The sequence below is a fragment of the Paroedura picta genome, chromosome 10 (assembly GCF_049243985.1).
Source record: "Paroedura picta isolate Pp20150507F chromosome 10, Ppicta_v3.0, whole genome shotgun sequence".
Classification (NCBI taxonomy): Eukaryota; Metazoa; Chordata; class Lepidosauria; order Squamata; family Gekkonidae; genus Paroedura; species Paroedura picta.
Genome location: NC_135378.1, coordinates 48355336 through 48374932, shown reverse-complemented (window position 1 = coordinate 48374932; position 19597 = coordinate 48355336). Strand labels below are relative to the sequence as shown.

The window sequence follows — 19597 nt, the reverse complement described above, 5'->3', positions numbered from 1 at the left end:
CTATGATTTATGAGGGGTTATAAATGTATGTAGCCCATGCACTCTTGTTTCAAATACACACTTTTTATTTAAAAAATGGGTACTGAAAGTTGTACTTAATCTTAGGACCCTCTTCTGCCACCTTTGAAATAAGATATATTCGCCAATTACTGTCCTAACATTATCTGAGCTCTAGATTCCCCAAGCAATTATTTTTGTGGGTTAGTGCTAAGGCAATCATTTTCTTTTTTAATGAGCTCTGTTTAAAGGAGACAAAAATGCTTCCTCTAACATCCGAAGGCTTGGGCCATGAATACATTATCCATACTTTAATATGAATAAATGTTGGTGCCTAAATACATCACAGAATTCCCCCACTCCCAATGCTTTTGGTCACTGGTTTTACTAAGCTTCCATATTATCACTGTTTTTCTAGGCATATACTTATTTTTGAACTGTCCTCTTTTTTATTAGACCTACAGGTACCTGAGCACTGTCCTATAGAAGATATACTGTATTACAACCAAAAAGCCATCAAAGGCTGCTTCCATATGGAGATGATTATCTCCTAGTTTCCAACTTTCTTGTATTTAAAGTATAGCAGCCTACATATTTCTCCTTATAATCTGGCAACAGAAACCATTAAAGAATTTAAAAAAAACAGTTGGGAACGAATAAATAGCAATGACCCATTTTTTCCCACTCTTCCTGAATGGCCATGAACCACCATGAATGGCCTTAAAATTTGTGGACCTTCAGGGCTGCTCTTCAGTTTATGAGCATGGCTGGTTCATGCCTATTCCTAACCAAGCTGCTGGTGTTTAATATCAAAAAGGCAGCAGACTAGAGTCAGATTGAGGTGACAAGAGAGGAGGTCCTACAAATTATGGACAAATTTAAAACAGACAAATCTCCAGGCCCAAATGGCATGCATCCAAGAGCTCTGAAAGAACTCAAATATGAACTTGTAAATCTCCTGACAAAAACATGTCATTTATCGCTAAAATCTACATCCATTTTCAAAGATGGGCCGGTACTTAATATAACCCTCATCTTTTAAAAAGTGCCCCAGAGGAGATCCAGGACATTACAGACTGGTAAATCTAATGTCAATACCAGGTAAATTGGTGGAATCCATTATTAAAGACAGAATTAGTAGGCACATTGATGAACAAAAACTATTGAAAGAATCAGCATGGATTTTGTAAGGGAAGATCTTGTCTCATTAACCTTTTAGAGGACTTTGAGGGAGTGAACAAATGTGGACACAGACAACCTATTAAATGTTGTTTACATAGACTTCCAGAAAGTTTCTCATCCAACGCTTCTAAGAAAATTCAGCAGTCATGGGAAAAGAGGACAAGTCCTCTTGTGGATTAAAAATGGGCTAATTAACAAGAAACAGAGAGTGAGTATAAATGGGCAACTAAAATGAAACAACAAAAAAGAGAACAAAATAACCCAACCTGTATACACAAGCTAGGAACATGAAAGGTTGGGCAGCAGCAGAATATATAATAAATATTAAAATACTAATATTTATTTCAGTACATATGCGCATCTAAAACTTTAAAACATCAACACATATCGCACAAATCCAAAACATTTTGACACATGGATAAATACAAGAAACCAAAAAAACCCAAACATGTTTCAACCCTCCTTGGGGTCTTCTTCAGTGGTCTAATATTTAAATACACTCATGTGATGTAATAATGAGAACTATAAGCTGGTAAACAATATGAATGATGAGGCTCCCACACTAATAGAGTGTATCCAAATAGATCTTTTATAGCCCCCCCCCCCCCCCCGAATATTTATCCTTCAAAGTGCTACACTTACTGAAGCCCTCTCTCAGCCTGGGTCTATTCTCATGTGTCTCATTTACTCTATAACAGGCAACTTGTGAAGTGTGTGAGGCTAAGAGAGCTTTGAGAGAATTGTGACTGGCACAAGGTCACCCAGCGGGCTTCATGTGGAAGAGTGGAGAATCAAACCTGGTGCTTAAGATTAGAGTCCACTGCTCTTAGCCACTATACTATATAACCTTTGGAATCAAATTTGATTCCCAGTTAGCGTTTCTGTGAGCAGCAGTTGGGGGAGGATCTGGCAGTACACAGCTTCCCACTCATGTGTAAAGCAAGGTGGGAGATTGTGTATCTTTAATAAAAAAGTAACACACAGGTGAAGAGATGTCAAAGTAAGCCAGCTGAGTTAGGCACCAGTTGGAGGGAAAGTACAGAAGGGAATTAACCAGGGGCAGGGTTTATAAGCCTGATCTGGATAACCCAAGCTAGCCTTATCTCAATACATCTCAGAAGCTAAATAGAGTCAGCCCTGGCTAGTATTTGAATGGAAAACATCCAGGGAAAACCAGGGTTGTAATGGGAAGGCAGGCAACAGAAAACACCCCTGAATTTCTGTTGCCTTGAAAACCCTAAGTTAACTGTGACTTGGTGTCAGTTTAAACCACTAGTGTTTATGAAAATGTGCAGGGTTTAGGTCTCCTTTTAATTTTAAGATCCTGCATCAGGATCCTAAATGTGGGGAGGTATGGGAGAAAATCTTGTCTTTTTCTATCCATGGTCCAGCTTTACAAGGGAAAATTGTAATGGTTTGTAAAATGGTGAATCTCTTTCATCAGCATCTTCATAGCAGAACTGAATGTCAGCTGGAAGGAGGCACTTTATTTATTTTCTTCATTTATGTCCCACCTGTGCCCCATCAGGAAATCCAAGGAGGCTCATGGCATTCTCCTTGTTTTCATGTTATCCTCACAACAACTCTGTGAGGCTTTGAGTGCATAATGGGCTTAAAGTCATCTATTCAACCTGCAGTTTCCCAGATACTAGTCTGACACTCTAACTCAGCCTTTCTCAACTTATTTACCATTGAGAAACCCTTGAAACATTCTTCAGGTTTCAAGAAATCTCCAGTGGCACAGTCATGCAGAATAGTGTAGCTGTGTACACATCCACCTGGGCCGCATCCCCTTCCTATCTCCTCCAGGCTCATCATTGGCCATTTGGTGGGAGGCGGGTCAACATGACCATATATGGCCATATCACCCAATAAATGTTTAACACGTACAAATAAGTAAAAAAAAAAAATTAACTCCCACCAATTTGGGAAGCCCTTGCAGGACCACCAAGAAACCCCAGAGTTTCACAAAACCCTGGCTGAGAAAGCCAGCTCTAACTACTACAGTGGCTTTCTCGCTGCTGCATGCTAGTATACTGGCTTTCCAGTGAATGCAGAGAAATATATGACTTTGACAGCTTCCTTTTAATTTTTGGTGGGTGTTCTCTTTCAAAGTGAGGGATGACTGCACAGATTTTTGCCACGTACCAAATCCAGCGGACAGCAGCTACCTTCTATTATCTCCTGAGAAATGCATGCTTTTATTTAAGCAGTTGATTGAAGAATGAAATACCTGGAAACAATCCTGCAAATTTGGCATTTGACCTCTATCCTTGAGGAAGTATTTTTTAGAAGTAAGCAGCTTAATTATTATAGTACAGTCATAGTCTACTCAATGGAGCTTACTCCCAGAAAAGGGGTCTGTCTGTCTGTCTGTCTGTCTGTCTGTCTGTCTGTCTGTCTGTCTGTCTGTCTGTCTGTCTGTCTGTCTATCTATCTATCTATCTATCTATCTATCTATCTATCTATCTATCTATCTATCTATCTATCTATCTATCTATCTATCTATCTATCTATCTATCTATCTATCTATCTATCTATCTATCTATCCTTCAAGTTTTACCCCGCCACTCTTGACAATGTCAAGAGGCTTACAATATAAAATCAATGAAACACAATATAACCCATAAAACCTCCCATGAAAACATAACGTTAACAGCTTCACACTATTATACTACAGTCCTAACCAAAGTGACCCATTTATAAGCCCAGTGAAGTCAACAGCCTTAGAAAGTTGTAACTCTCCTTAGGACTATGCTGCAGGTAAGTAATTTTCACTGTATTTTGGTCACCGAACTTCAGTCATTTAGGTTCAATTAGTAGCTTTAAAGTGGCAGTTTTTGGTCTAGGGCAGCAAAGCATGTACAGTCTGAGGATTTTTATGATCATCAAATGAGCAGAACATAGTGCAGTTATTCAGACAGCAAACTCCTTTCCAATCACCTTAAAGTTCTGCTGGAGCCAGTTCAATTCACCCTGGGATGGTGCTCCAAAGAAAGCTAGCCAAGATGATTCAGTGCCCCTGTAGCTAGCTTCAGAGGGCCATGTTGTCCATCTTCTTTATTAGATGCCCCAGGAAAGTCTGGGTAATGCATGTCATGATGGATTCATGTAATTAAGCCCATTCCTGTATGGTGAATATCCCTGTATCACACTGAGCATTGACTCAGATGAGTACTGAACTTCAGCCATCTGTTCCCCAAGATCGGGCTGGATTTAGTAGCACCCATGCCCTTGACTCAAACCAAACAAAAAGACCAAATATGTCTTTAATTAAAAATGCAGGGAAACAGACTCTTATGTGCTAGATGCTACTCACCTCTTTCATTTCTCTTTAAAAGAGCTTTCTTAGACATCCACTCACAGGACCAATTTTTTAAAAAGTGACTAGCATGTAAAAAGCAAGCAGGAAACTCCACTTCAGCTCTTCCTCCAACCAAGATGCTCCTCAGATCTGAGAGAAGTGGGGAGTGGGAGGAAGACTGGGAGAAAGAAGAAGTGTTGGATCCCAGGCATTTTTAAAGTTGCTTGTGGTACATCCCACATTTTCTTTTGCTTGCTCAGAAGCAAAATGGGGGACAGGCAGTCGAAACCATTATAATGGTGATAAATGGGGGACAGGCGGTCAAAACCATGACTACCATGTCATGTAAAGCGCCAGCCAGTGTGCTTTGCTGCAGCATCAGGAAGTGGAGGCTGGAAGTCCAAAAGAAAGCTAGGATTGCCCATTGGGAACAATGAGAGATGCCTGCATGTCCAATGGATACAATGGGAGCCAGGAATGCCAACTGATTTGCTTTGGCATATGGAAATAGACAGCACACATAAGTTGCAGTGAAAATGAGAAACGGATTTTGAATGAAGATCTCTGGTCTCAGATAGACTGCTCTGGGACTGGAATAACAGCCCTTGGGAGTAGCGGAAGGGTTCTGTGACAGCAAAGACAGTCCCCAGTGTAGAAGAGCTGTCCATAGTGATAGAATCATGCTCTGTTTGGTGTAGTGGTTAGGAGTGTGGACTTCTAATTAGGCATGCTGGGTTCGATTCTGCACTCCCCCACATGCAGCCAGCTGGGTGACCTTGGGCTCACCACAGTGCTGATAAAACTGTTCTGACTGAGCAGTGATATCAGGGCTCTCTCAGCCTCACCCACCCCACAGGGTGTCTGTTGTGGGGAGAGGAAAGGGAAGGCGATTGTAACCCACTTTGAGCCTCCTTCGGGTAGAGAAAAGCAGCATATAAGAACCAACTTCTTCTTCTTCTTCTTCTTCTTCTTCTTCTTCTTCTTCTTCTTCTTCTTCTTCTTCTTCTTCTTCTTCTTCTTCTTCTTCTTCTTCTTCTTCTTCTTCTTCTTCTTCTTCTTCTTCTTCTTCTCTGAGACTGGAATGTTAGGGACCAGAGTGGAATAATAATGTCCAAGAGTAACAAAAATGTTCTGGGATTGGAATGACAGCTCCCAGCGTGGATTGGCAGTTCTTGGCAATAGCAGAAATGTTTTGTAACTGGAATCACAGGCCCCATAATAGAATGACAGCCATTGGGAGTAGCATGATTTTGTTGGACCTGGAATCACAGCCCACAGAGTGGAATGATGGTTCCTAGCAATAGAATAACAGAATAGAATAGCTCAAGAAGCCAGCTTGTGGCAGTGGTTACGAGTGGTGGTTTCTAATTGGGGGGGGGGGGGCTGGGCTTGATTCCTCATTTCTCCACATACAGCCTCAAAAATGACTTTGGACAAGTCACAGTCCTGATAGTGTTCTTCTCACAGAACAGTCCTGGTGGAGCACCCTTACAGGATGTTGGTTGTAGGGAGAGGAAGGAAGATGAATGTAAGCCAATTTAAGACTCCTTTAGGTAATGAAAATTGGGGTATAAAAATCACCACCACCACAACCTCTTCTTCACCTCCTCCTCCTCCTCCTCCTCCTTCTTGAATGGTGGCTGTAATTCCTGTCCCAGAACACTTCTTCTACCCGCAAGGGCTGTCATTCCACTCTAGGGGCCAGCATTCCAGGCCCAGAACATCTGCTACTTGCAGGGGCAGGGAGGCTGTCTCCTCAGTCCCAGACCACTTATGCTAATCTTGGGATCTGCCATTCCTCCTTTTTTTTGGGGGGGGGGGGTGTCATTCCAGTCACAGAGCACTGCTTCCATTCCAGCGGGCTGCCATTCCATTATGGGGGTTGTCAGAGCACAGATTCTGTTCCAAAGGGTCATCATTCCACTGGGCAAGGCCGTCATTCCTGTGCCAGGACACTTCTGCTTCTCCCCGTAGTTGTCCTTCCACTCTAGGAGCTGTCTTTCCAATCCCAGACCTTCATTGAAGATCCACTCGGCATTTCCCTTGCAACGTCTGTGTGCTGTAGGGTATTTCAGCGAAGCCCGAGGCATTCCTGGCTCTCACTGTATCCAGTGGACCGGCCAACATCCCCCACTGTCCCCAGTGGGCAACCTTGTCACTGGCGGGAGCGCCTGAACGTGACATCCCGCGCCGCCTCAATCGGCGCTTCCGCCGCGCTGTCCGCGGTGCTGAAAGCGACGCCTTGTCCTCCTGCTCGGCGGAACGGCCAGCCAAAGGCTCCAGTCCTCTTGCAAAGGCGCGGGCTCGGCGGCCTGCGCAGGGCGAGCGAGGAGGGGGCGGAGGCGCGCTCCCGAGCACTGGCGGCGCACGCGCACGCCTGGTCCTCGCCTGCCTGTGTGTGAGTGTGGTGTGTGCGCGCGTGAGTGTGTGTGAATGTGTGTGTGTGTGTGCGAGAGAGAGAGAGAGAGAGAGAGAGACGGGTGAATGTGTGGGATTGCTGGCGAAGGAGCTGGATGTACCGAGGCGCCGGGACCACAAGCGCGGCATAGACCACCACGGCATTCGAGCCGCCGCTTTCTTCCTTGGGCTGGCCTAGGGACCACTGCAGCAGCGGGCCCCAGACCCCCCTTGCTCAGGGCTCCTTTCCAGCCGCTCCCCCAAGATGCAGAGGATCTAATTTGCCGAGCAAGAAACGGGCAGGGAAGGCGGGGGAAGAGGAAGGAGCCGCGGCGGCCGCGGCAGGAGAAGCGAAGGAATATTCCGTGGCTTTGGGGAGGCTCTACTTTTCATGGCAATGCAAAAGGCTCGGCAGATTGCTCTCTTCCTGGCTCCTTTGGCGTGGGGACTCATCTGGGGGGTCTACTCCAACGGCATACAAATAGGTGAGTGGCCTCTTTACAGGGGATCTTCCGCCCCCCCCCGCCCACCCCCAAGCCTTTCTCGGAGAGGCTCCCTCGATTTGGTCAGCCGGTCATTTGGCTTCAAGTGGCGTCTTCTTGGCGCGAAGCCTTCAGCGGAATCTTCTCCGCCGGAGGGAATGGATGCGAAAAGTGCCGGGCTTCGCCCCTCTTCTCCGAATCGCCTGGCGTTTCCTCTGTCCCCCGGGCCACCCACGGACCAGGGTGCCCTTTCAAAGCCTCGCTCCTCTCCCAGTGGTGCATGGATGGCGTTGGCCAAGGTGCAATCTACACGCCGCTGGACTCGGGCGGAAAGAAAGCCCCCTTTGAGCGGCGTGGAGCCGGAGCGCATCCTTCCCGGGGAGAAGCAGCGGGCTCGGCTGGCCAGAGTCCTCCACCCCCCCCCCCCGCCGCCCCAGAGCACACTTTCTCTGGAGGACAAGCCATGCCCGAGATTTTGAGCAGGACCAGCCCCCCCCCCCCAGGCTCAAGGAGCCTGGAGGCTGTTCGGATTCGAGGCAGGCTTCGGGGGCTCAGGAAGGCAGGGCTCCCCCCCCCCCCCCGCTCCCCACTGCCACCGCCGACCCTGCCGCGCTCATGACCTCTCTGTGTGTCTCTCTTGTCCTGTGTCTGTTTGTCGTCCTGCAGGGGGGCTCTTCCCCAGGGGAGCCGATCAGGAATACAGCGCCTTTCGGGTAGGGATGGTTCAGTTTTCCACTTCGCAGTTCCGTCTGTCGCCCCACATCGACAATCTGGAGGTGGCCAACAGCTTTGCTGTCACCAATGCTTGTAAGTCCGGAACGTTCCCTTCATTTCCAATCCTTTGGGCTGCCTGGTCCTCTTTGCTCATCGGAGCAGCAGAAGGGGGGGCAACTGGGGGCACTTTTGCATTCAGCGAAGGAAAATGTGTGTATGTGTGTGAGTGTGTGCACGCGTGCGCGCACGATGTGGGGGGCGGGGGGGGGGAGTCATGACTTTGGTATTTAACTCCTCCAGAGAAGCTGGTGGAGCTTGGGGGGGCGGGGTGAGGACGTTCTGCCATGGAGGACGCGCCCCTCCTGTTCCGCTCCCTCTGCTGTATCGCTGCCCAGTGGCTGCTCGCGGTGTCCCTTCGCTGCTCCGGCGCCCCTTCCTGTCCCTTGCTCCCCAGATTGTGCCGTCTGGCCCTGCCATTTAAGCAGACTTCCATGGAGATCCCTCTTGCTAGCCAGTCTCTTACATAAGGTTGGCTGCGGTAGTGGCTGACGGTGGTGTCAGGAAGACTCCACCCTGCTCCATATCTTTGGCCCAGATGGGCTCTGCTGAAGGTGGGGAGGACTGATGCACGCTTACTGGTTGCAAAGGGGACCAGATTCTACCCCAGATGCCCTCTTTCAGGGGGCGGGCTTGTTAGCGCTTCTTTAGAGCTTTGAGAATCGGCTGAGAACCGAGAACTCTTTCCCCTGCCAGAAGAGGCTGCTTCCCACCCCACTGGAAATGGCAGCACTGGAGACTTCTGGGTGTTCCTTTCTGTCTTGGCCCAGCACTAGAGTCTGGCTGGGCATCCATCTCTGCATCCTTTCAAAAGCAGGAAGAGCCCTTTGGGCTGCCTGCCTCTGACAGCTGCTGTGAGGGCATGTTGAGATGGCTGTTTTGTGTGACAGGGCACTGTTCATTCCACCCATAGATATGGAAGGAACTGGCATGGGTGAAGTGGGAGGATTAGGGGCTCTGGAAGCCCTGTGGGTCATGTGTTCCTGGCTGCACATGGCATGGGACCATCTACCCAGCTTGTCACTAGATACGTTTTAAAATAAATCCCAGAAAACATCATTGGATAGAAGCCTTATGCTAGACGAGAGACCCTCTAGGCAATCTCAGTCCTCGGGCCTCTTCTGGTTTAGCAAGGGGCGCATGACAAGGGGATGCTCAAAGAAACAGCAAAACAGCTGCAAATGGATTGTTGGTTTTAAGCAGCAATAGCTGCATGACACTGATCAGCCATTTTCCTTTCTGCAATTCTCCATATTAGAATTACACTGGCCTGTCCTTTCCCCCAGCAAATCACAGTACTTTAATGAGTCCTTCCTTGGTTTTCCAAAGAAAGCAACAGAATGGGACAATAAACATTGAACGGCTCTTGAATTCGGGGGAAGAATGGCAACACTTTTGCCTCCGTGTGATCTCTCTGCTGCAGGGAGTGTCGCTTCACTGGAATAACAGGCTGGCATGACATAAATCCAGATGATTTTGAAGCTTATAGACTATGCACATGTGACATGTGTCTCCTCTCTCAGCTGCCATCGTCTTGCTTTTCCTCTTTTGTAAGGTTCCGAGGGTTTTGCAGAAGACTTCAAGAGGTAGAATGCAGTGATTGTAAGGGTCGAGTAGCAAAAATAATCCCCTGATAAAATCACATCAATTTACTCAGCTGGAATGCACATCTCCATAGGGGATAGGCTTGGCAGACTGCTGAACCGTTGTGGCTGGCACTACCACACTGAAAGCTGTGATCATTATTCAACTTTTAAGTAAAGCGATGATGTCTTTATTGCATGCTTGTTTGGATTAATGGCCACTCCTTGCATGTCTTAAAAGGATCCCAATAATGGAGGTACAACAAGACGTGTACTGGAGCTTCGTTGAGCCCGGAAGGGTCATACTTGCACTGGTTTTGGCAAAAGGAAAATGTTTTATTGTTCTTGATGGTACAGATGAATTTCTGTTGGTTTAAGCTGGAACTGAATTAAGAGTCAGTGAAGACACTGCATCATTTGGTTAAAGGGGAAAGGTCCAGCACCCTAAAATTTAAAAGCAGAACAGGAGATGAGAGGAGAACCACTTGAGGTGATCACCTGAGTAAGAAATCACCGCCAAATAAGATGATTAGAATTGCAATATGTCCTGCTGATTTTAAAGGAATATCTTTTGATTGCAATTCACACTGTTCTTTTTTGAGGGTTTTTTTTTTGGCAAAGGCTGATTCTAGGGTTGTCAGATTCTGTTTCTTGACGTAGGGGATGTGCCCACCTTTTTCTAAATGCCATCTGACACATTTACAGAATTAGAAACTTGACTGCAAAATGCAGTTTTCTGCAATGAGAATGAATAAACCTGGTAGAATCTAAATGAGCAGCAACACCAACAAGGAGGTCAACAATATCTTAAAGACTAAGCATTTAATGAACTTTGCTATGTCCAAGCCTCCTTCATAAAGGGAAGTAACTTCATGCACACGATAAAGTAAATTCCTGCCCAAGGAAATTTAAGGCACAATGAAATGGTTAATCTGTGAGGTGCCACAGGTCTGCTTGCTGATCCACCAAGACAGCTGGATAGATGGCAGAAGGAACTGTTTTGGCCATGGGCTACATCACCTTCAAAGCTGTTTTCAGTTTCAAAGTATATAAGTCTACAACTACTTTACATGACGTTAAGAAGAGAAGGTCTTTGACCATGTGCAGAGTGCACTTTCTCAATGTGAGATGGGACAGAGGGATGTCTTATTTTGAAGCAAGGCTGGGTTCTGCCATCTTTTTATAAAAATCAAGCACTAGGGACAGTTGAAGGTACTATAGACATAGTATGGGACTGTCTATATACATTCTGGAAGGCAAGAAATAGTAAAAAGGTCTTCTGATATTTTAGAACTGGGGCAGTATGCTGAAAACTACAGAAAGCAATGAAGAGTGACTGAGAGTGGAGCAGGGGGCAAGATCATGGAGGACTTGGACATAGCAAGGGTAAAGAGATGTGGTGAACAAACACAGCCATTAAGACACAGAATAGAACACAGTTTCATCTCAGTTACAAATTAGATGTTCCATAGTAAATATGGTTATCTTTCTCCAAGAATCTGAGTGTGATTAATGCTTGTACAAGAGGTGGCACCAACAGGCATACCCAGTAAGGCCTCATGAAAGGGACTACTGGCTACATGAAAGAGAATAGTGCTAATAGTAGCAGCAGCAGCGGTAGTAATACTAACAACAACAACATTAATGTGGGACAATGCATCTTCAGGCATTTAGCCTTCATTGTGGTTGGGTTTGAGCACCAAGTTTGGATGAAGCTCTCCTAGAGAGGGAGAGTTTTGATGAAGGGTTTGGGGGAAGAGGGAGTTTGGGCACCGTGAAAATGGGTTTCTGAGATATGTTGCAGCAAGAGACAAATGGCTGGAGAGAGCCGAATAGGGGAAGAGGTCATTGGTGAGAAATAAGGATGGAAGGATGGGAAATTGAGGGCATTTGTGTTAGATCTGGAAAGAGATTAGAACCCAATGTAGGGATCTGAGAAAGGGATGTACCAGCTGAGGTGTGAATACAGAGTTTTACTGCCAGCAAGAATTTGCCTGTTTGCTTCAGTTGAAAGACCTTTTAACAAGTAGAAGGGGATAACATACAGATTTGCCTCTCTGCTCAATTATTTTCAGCCTCATTGAGATGATGGCTTTTCAGTTATTCTGTTTCCACAGATGCATTTTAATGTTATGCAGGTTATGCATTTTTTTCCTCTGTAGGCCATCGGTGAATCTGCTTCATTGGCCCTTATTATCTGGGAGGTGATAAATCACATCAATATAGATACTCCAATATAGTTTAAATTGATTGATTGAAAGTAGTTTGAATAGTAGTAACACAATGGATAATATGCAACTAACAACCAGCATTACTTAGTGGAAATATGTATTAGATTTAGGAGACCTGGCTTTGAATTGATTATGTGAAATAATATTACTAATCAATATCATGTTTTGCTTTGCTGGTAATAGTCAATTTTGGCCCTGTTCCCATGAACAATTGTTTCCATTTATGGAACCCCCTATTACTATAAGGGTTAGTTAATCTCTCTCGCACATGCTGTCCATGCTAGTAATACTCATATAATGTAACAGTGGCTTCCTTGAGGATGATCTAATCAACCTTCACATAGGATCTTCAGTGTGCAGTATAAGAAGAGCATAAAAGATAGAATTTGAGGTAGGCAACAAGGATGAGAGAGAGCAGGAGGCAAAGCTAAACAGACGAAGAACATGCCTTCATTCCTATCACATGCCCTGTAAGCTCATTCACGAGAAATAGGGAAACTCTAAGGGTTTGTGCTGAAGGTTTGATAGAAAGGTAAGTTTTGAGGAGAGCTGGAGGAAGATAGCATTATGCAGTTATAAAGACAAGTAGATCCAGGTATAAAGGGCAGAAGGGGAGAAAGTGAGTCCTTCCAAGTGGCTCCTTATTACTGAAACGGCATCTGACACTGGCAACAGAGGGCTGCAAGGATTGTTGAAGTGACAGAGGTCATCTGATACTTTAGAACTGGGGCAGTATGTGAGAGTGATGAAGAGTGATTGAGAATGAGGAGGGCAAGACCACAGAGGGCTGGGAAAAGAAGGGCAAATGGATTTGGATGTGGATGTTTGTCTGCAGTGATGGATGTCTTACTGTAGGGATTTTCTGAAACCTATATATTTTTTTTAATATAAGGTTAATATAAGGTTAAATGGAAAGAGTTCACAGAACAGGTAAGAACCTCACCTTGGAAGTTTAAGACCAGTTAGCATGTGGAAAGAGATGACATCCCTTCTCAGTTGTCACCTTATTGAGATGATGGCTCTTCAGTTATTCTGGCCAGGAATCTGCAGGCTTAGCAAATGGAAAAAAAGAAAATAAATAACAAATATGCATTAGTGTGCATAATTATAGGATTAAAATGACATACAAAGATACCATTAAAAACTCCAAGAAACCTTGATCTGTGATTTGAATATATGAACACACACTGGGAATTCCATTTCATCCCAGGATGGAAAGGTGGTTCTTAATTACTGTGCTTGGTGAATATGGGCTCCTGGTTTATGCAGAATTTATTTACATCCATCATCGAGGCTTCCCTTTTTTGTTCATTTGCCTGGACTCAAACAGATGTTTTCTGTTCATATATATGAGTTAATTCAGTTTTGACCACTGAAGAAGAATTTTGGGGACTGAAATGTGTTGAAATTGTTGGTTATTATATATGTATAACCAGTATTGTGATTCTTTGGAATCAGATGTTCAACTTCACCTTGTTGCTGACTACTTGGATTTGAGGTTTTAATGGAATCTTTGTATGCTGTTTTTAATCCTATGTGCACTGTGTAAGAAATATTTGTATTGTATTTTATTTTTCCATTCAGGTTCTTGGCTTGATTTTCAGGTTGGTTTCCCCCCCCAAACACACCCTGTTTTTCTCTTCAAAAGAGGCATTTTAATTATTTACACTCTCTCCTCATATCTTGAGCCAGTATGGAACAACATGATAACAAGGCTACTGATGCAAAAGCTGACAAGGACTATATTTGATTCTCAAGTTCTTGAATTAGATTGGGATTTTTCCTCCCCAAATGTCTTAATTATGACTCCCACTTCAAAAAGATGCACCTGACACTTGCAACAGAGGATTTTAAGGAACATTTAAGTGACAGAAGTTATCACATACTTTCGAACAGGTGCCATGTACTGACAAGAATAACAGAGGAGAGCTCTCTCTCTCTCTCTCTCTCTCTCACACACACACACACACACACACACACACACACATACAAACACACAAACACACACACCATGCACTGCTGTAGTGAGGTCAGAGGATTCACAAAAAGGCTCTCTATTTTGTCATAATTACAGTGAACAGATACCACCCAGTATAAATCACCAACAAAACCTTCCTACAAGTAACTCCTGCCAAAAAGTGTCAGTGAAGAAAGCTTTGACTCTTGAAAGCTTATGCTCCTGAAATCTTTTTATTCTCTAAGGCATCATTGGATTCAAATCTATCTGTCAAAAGCATAATCTCAGAGGGCTGGTTCACACATGATATCAGACCGGTTGATGTTGCTGTGCTTTATTATTCTACACATGTAATCTCTTTCTATGGAAAACTTTTGTGTTTGGGGGAACATCAGAAGATATGGAAGTTCCAGAGATGGTCTATATCAGGGATGGCCAGACTGTGGCTCTCCAGAGGTCCATGGACTACAATTCCCATGAGCCCCTGCTAGCTTGCTCATGGAGAGTCACAGTCTGGCCACCCCTGGTCTATATGCACAGAAGTTGTAACATGATGCAACTTGAGCCATCAGATGATAAACAGCACTGAATCAGGAGTGACATTTTAACTAGGAGTTTAAGATAAGCACAGTTGAACAGCTGGCATTAACACTACACTTCAGGAACCAGACCTAAGGTGTCAATTCTTATTATCCCGTGGAAGAAACATGCTTAGGACTGCATGACTAAGGGTCTTTTCTATTCTGTTTTCTTACATGAGTTTTGTCTCAGCACACAGATTCTGTAGCAGGTGGTTTCCTCAGCTAACTTTTACAAAAGAGCCCATGGGAAATCAAACATAGAGCAAAATAGACTTGAATAGCAAAGGCTTCCTGATAATGCATTGTGAGTCTACTGGTCTTATTAGCAACTACTTATTATTGTAAGCACCTTTACTGAAACCCAGTGGGAATATATTAAATATGAAGGTAGGCATTTAAAACTTTAAAACTGTGTTACTAATGTTTAAATATGGCTGATAATGCTGTAATTGACACAGCCTCACAAAAATGCTTGCTTTTCACCAGGGCTCTGTATGCTTTTAGGAGTCTGTTCACAAGATTGCAGGCAAAATGGTGTCCAGCAGATGGCAGAGTTTTCCTAGTAATAGGAAGGATATCCTGTTCCCCATCACCCAACTCTTTCCCTAATAGCAAGTGAAATGGATGAGAACATGCAAAAGTTTGGGCAACCCTATTGGGTGTTTTTATAACTAGATTTTGAATATTTGAAATATGCTTTGGGGAAACGGCAGGTTCAAGCAGTTTAAAGACCAAAGAATATAGTCGCACAGCATGTTAATCACAAAAAGCTACAAGACTATGAGTGGTATTCAAGGACTTTCTTCCACTAAGCAAAGTTTGAGCTCAGTGGCACCTTAAAGACGAACCACTGGACTTAAACATTGTTCTGTTGCTTCAGACCAACAGGACTACCCACTTGAATCTTTCTTCCACTAAGATTTCAGGTGGATAACCATCTGAAGCAGCAGAACAAAACTTGAGTCCAGGGGCCCTTTTAAGACCAACAAAGTTTTATTCAAGGTATAAGCTTTCGTGTGCATGCATGCTTCTTCCAGTACAATGAAATGGAAGTTATCAGTCCACACAAATAGGTAGATAGCCAGCAGTAGACTTGCGGTACAACATAATGAAGAGGTTTAACACAGTGGTCCCCAACCTGCAACTGCCCCACCCGTGCAGCGCGCATGCATGCTGCGCGGCGCGGCCGTGATTCCCTCTCCCCCCCTCCCGCAGTAAGAAGCTTCCTAGGCCGCAAGCTTGCGGCCCGGGGAAGTTTTTTACTGCGGAGGGGCGGGGAGAGGGAACCGCGGCCCGGCACCCTGGCCTTCGCGGCCCGGCACCAGGCCGCAGACCGTAGGTTGGGGACCACTGGTTTAACAGATTCAAGGATCAGACTGGAATAACAGACTTAGTTTACATGTTACTATTTGTTTGGGTTTAACATCAGGGGAAACATAGTGAAGGAAATAAGTATGTCAAAATTGAAGATTGGTGGGCAGATGTATCCTTAATTTGTGGGTTGCTGAGAATAATTGGAACCCTGCCATTATGCCCCATCAGTCTCCTCCCAAACATGCGGGTGACCTTACAATACCTTCTTTTTTGAAGTGGGGGAATTGGCTGTGTTAGACTTGTCCTCAGACCAGTGAAGTGCATACCAATCTCCCTTTCCAAATTACATTACATTCTCCTATTATAATGACATTACATGACAATAATCTATTCTAATTTATTATTCTCAAAAAGAAATTGAATAAAAAGGATGTATGGCCCTTCTGGGGGAGAATACAGATTTGAGGACTGAATGAGGTTAGCATATGTAAAGAGATAAGAACGCAATATCCCTGTTAAGTCCTGGAAATATCAACTCAGCAATTTCCCTTTCTAGTCTGTTCCAGGATGCTGTACATGGACACTGGTACCAGAACTTGCAATAAATCCAAATGCCAACTTTGTTGTCAGATACACCCAGCCAAGACAATCACTGGACCTAACAACACTAAAAACTCATGTTTATTCACATGTTTAGCTTTTATTTATTTATTATTTATTTGTTAGATTTGTTTCCTGCCATTCGTGGCAAGTCGTCTCATAGCGGGTTACATAGTAAAACCCTACATAAAAACAACAATCCCCATTAAAATCCACATTACTAATTAATCAGAAGGCGGTAAAACTATCACCTATCTCCACAGCCAGTGTGGCTGCCTCTCAGTGCGCCAAGGGGACTGCACATACCGACAACCACCAACAAATGATGATCTAACATTACGGTGGTAGTATCTTCCAGGGGAGCCCATCCAATCTTGCATGCCCTGGCCTCAACCATAGACCTGGCAGAAGAGCTCTGTCTTACAAGCCCTGTGGAACACACAAAATCGTATATGCCATTAAACGCCACCAATACCCCTTGGTTCTCTATGTACGGCAAACAGGTCAAAACCTCCACCAAAAGATAAATAGATACAAATATGACATCAAGAATCACCACACTAAGAAGCCTTTAGGAGAACATTTCAACCTTCTAGGTCATTCAGTAGGTGACCTCTCCCCAGCCTACAAATGAATACTCCAGATCAAAGGACATGGCTGTCCAAGGGTAATTTAAGCACAAATAAAAGCCAGTGCCCTTAGAAAATTATAGGATGAATTTCAACCTCCTTTTTTGAGCTGTTGATAGGTTCCTGTTGATCAGCTGGTGTGCAGAACGAGTAGCCCCTTTCACTCTGGTGTTTTCATTTCAGCACTGGCTTCATTTTGTCTAAACATTTGTGCTGTAGAAGTATTTATCCTGTTTGATTTTGCTTCTTGAGTTCATAGGACCTATTCCTCCACTGCACAGTGAGGCTGCCCTTGGCTCTTCCTAAGCCCTCCTCAAGCCTCACTAAGCCCCCCCCCCCAGTCCACTCCCTTGAAGGTCAATTAAAACACTTCCTGAACTAACAACCTCATGTGTTATTTGTAAAAGGGTTGGAAGTACTCTAGACTAGAAGAGTACATTAAGAATCCTGGCGGGATTTATGGTTTTGGGCGGAAGTTGTCCATGACTCTTCAATGAAAACTTGAGGTTTCTTTTGGAAGTCTAGTGTTGCCTTGCCTTCCTTGAAGAAATCCATTATATATAACCAATGTTTTATGGAACACCATATATTATCTCTTACCAGCCACCAAAAGTGACAAAAGGAAAGGAGGCTGATATAATATCATCTGATACTCCATAAAATCCCTAATGAGATAACACTTACTTTATGTATTTTTACAGCAAAAATTATTTAAATCCCTTCTGGAAGAGTTTCCTACAGGGTATAGTAGAAGTGTCATAAAAGAAACATGTTATTCCTGTATTTTCAGCACAAAGGTAATATATGAGAGCTCTTGAAAGTCAAATCCTGTTAGCTCAACAGAAGGTTGATCATTTCCATTTTAAATCAAATCTCACAGCTCTGCAGGGACCCCAGCACCAAGACAGCCTGCTGGGGAAGGGAGGTGACTCATTCATTCATGTCAGGTGTGCAACGGGCACAATCCTGCAGGATTTTTGGGCTGAGGTAGGCGCATAAGAATGTAAATGATAACATGAGTCTCTAATCATAAAGATTACAGCACATTTAAAACAACTAGTCCCTGCCCGAATTTCATATCAATCAATTGGTTCAAAATGCTTGGGTAGTTGGGCAGATAACGCTACAGGCTATATTGCATTTTAAAATCTAGATAAAATGTTTAAAGCTTTGGAGAAAGATGGCAAATGTTTATTGACAGCAATAAATATTTGACTTTACAGTTTTGCAATCCAGAATATAAAATTAGGCAGCGTTTTCTAGGTAATTTTTTCACGGGGTATGCTTATCAATGCAAATCTTTATTTAAAACATTTATAAATAATGTTATAGTTATTTATATGTATGGTTCTTTGTAAAATACTCAGTTCCATGTAAACTGCCCTGAGCCTTTGGGGAGGGCGGTATATAAATGTGAAAAATAAATAAATAAATATCCAAAACATATCTAGTATACATGAAGCACACTGTAACAAAAGCAACTGAAACAAAATATTAATCTTTAGCTAGATCATTAATCTTTTCTTTCCACCTGTTGGAGAGTCCATCCAGGAGAGACCAAGGTTGAGAAATCTCAATGGAATGAAATAGCTAGATTTGTAAGTACTTATGTATAACAGAGAAACAGACAGAATCATGTGATTGTGGATGCCTCACTAACCAGGGGACACACAGGTCAAGAGGGTAGGCAGGCCAGCCATTTTTCCACTTTTGCCAGGCTTGGCTGCTAGTGTCCTACCTGTCCTCTGAACACCTGGCAATGATGATCTATGAGATGGTTACTTCCAAAATAGATTTCTGTAACTTGCTCTACACAGGCCTGCCCTTGTCCCTGATCTGGAAATTGCATCTGGTACAAAATGTGGCTGCCAGGAACATCTTGGAGGGCCCATATCCAGCCTGTGCTGAGGCAGTTGCATTGGTTGCCAGTTGTTGCCTGGATCCGGTACAAAGTCTTGGTTTTAACCTTTAAGGCCCTTCGTGGTCTGGGACCCACATACCTGAGGGACCACCTGTTGCCCTATGCCCCCCACACTTTACACTCTGCTGGTCATTCCCAGCCCCAGGGAAGCATGCCTATCCTCAACCAGGGCTAGGGCCTTTTTGATCCTGGCTCCTACCTGGTGGAATGAGCTCCTGGTTGAACTATGGGCCCTGCAGGATCTCTCAGAGCTTCTGTTGTTGGTAAATAGATGGGGAAAGACTCAACTCATTGCTTTGAACAGAGATAATCTGTGTTCTATCAGGCTGAACAGCAACCATGTGCAGGGGCTATTATGTACTTACCAATCTTCACTGAGGTCAGCTCACTGACACTGTTAAATTGCCTCCTTTAAAAAACATTCCTGTTTAGGCATGTGTGTTGATAGTGCATTTTTTCACACCATAATAGAATGTAGTAAACATTTATGCATTTGAAACACATAGGCCAACAAATTGTCAAGTGGGAGGGGTACTTCCTCTGTTGTACTGGGAGCTTATTGGTCAGCAGAAATATCACCTGACTGCTGTTCTGCCACATGTTGTTTGCAGAAGCTCATGGGAATTGTAGTTTATGGGTTTTCTGTTC

General features: G+C 44.0%; 1 protein-coding gene across 4 annotated transcripts in view; it reads left to right on the top strand.

The window, feature by feature from the left end:
* The first annotated feature begins 6732 nt into the window (after nt 1-6732).
* GRIA2 (glutamate ionotropic receptor AMPA type subunit 2) overlaps nt 6733-19597 on the top strand; it is an 81016-nt gene continuing 68151 nt past the window's right edge. The window contains exons 1-2 of one of the 4 annotated variants that reach the window (XM_077300019.1): nt 6733-7365; nt 8029-8169. In XM_077300019.1, coding sequence (XP_077156134.1) covers nt 7272-7365; nt 8029-8169 — 235 coding nt within the window. In that variant the 5' untranslated portion in view covers nt 6733-7271. The remainder of the gene's footprint in view (nt 7366-8028; nt 8170-19597) is intronic. The other 3 variants (XR_013224730.1, XM_077300018.1, XM_077300015.1) reach the window with 3 other exon arrangements.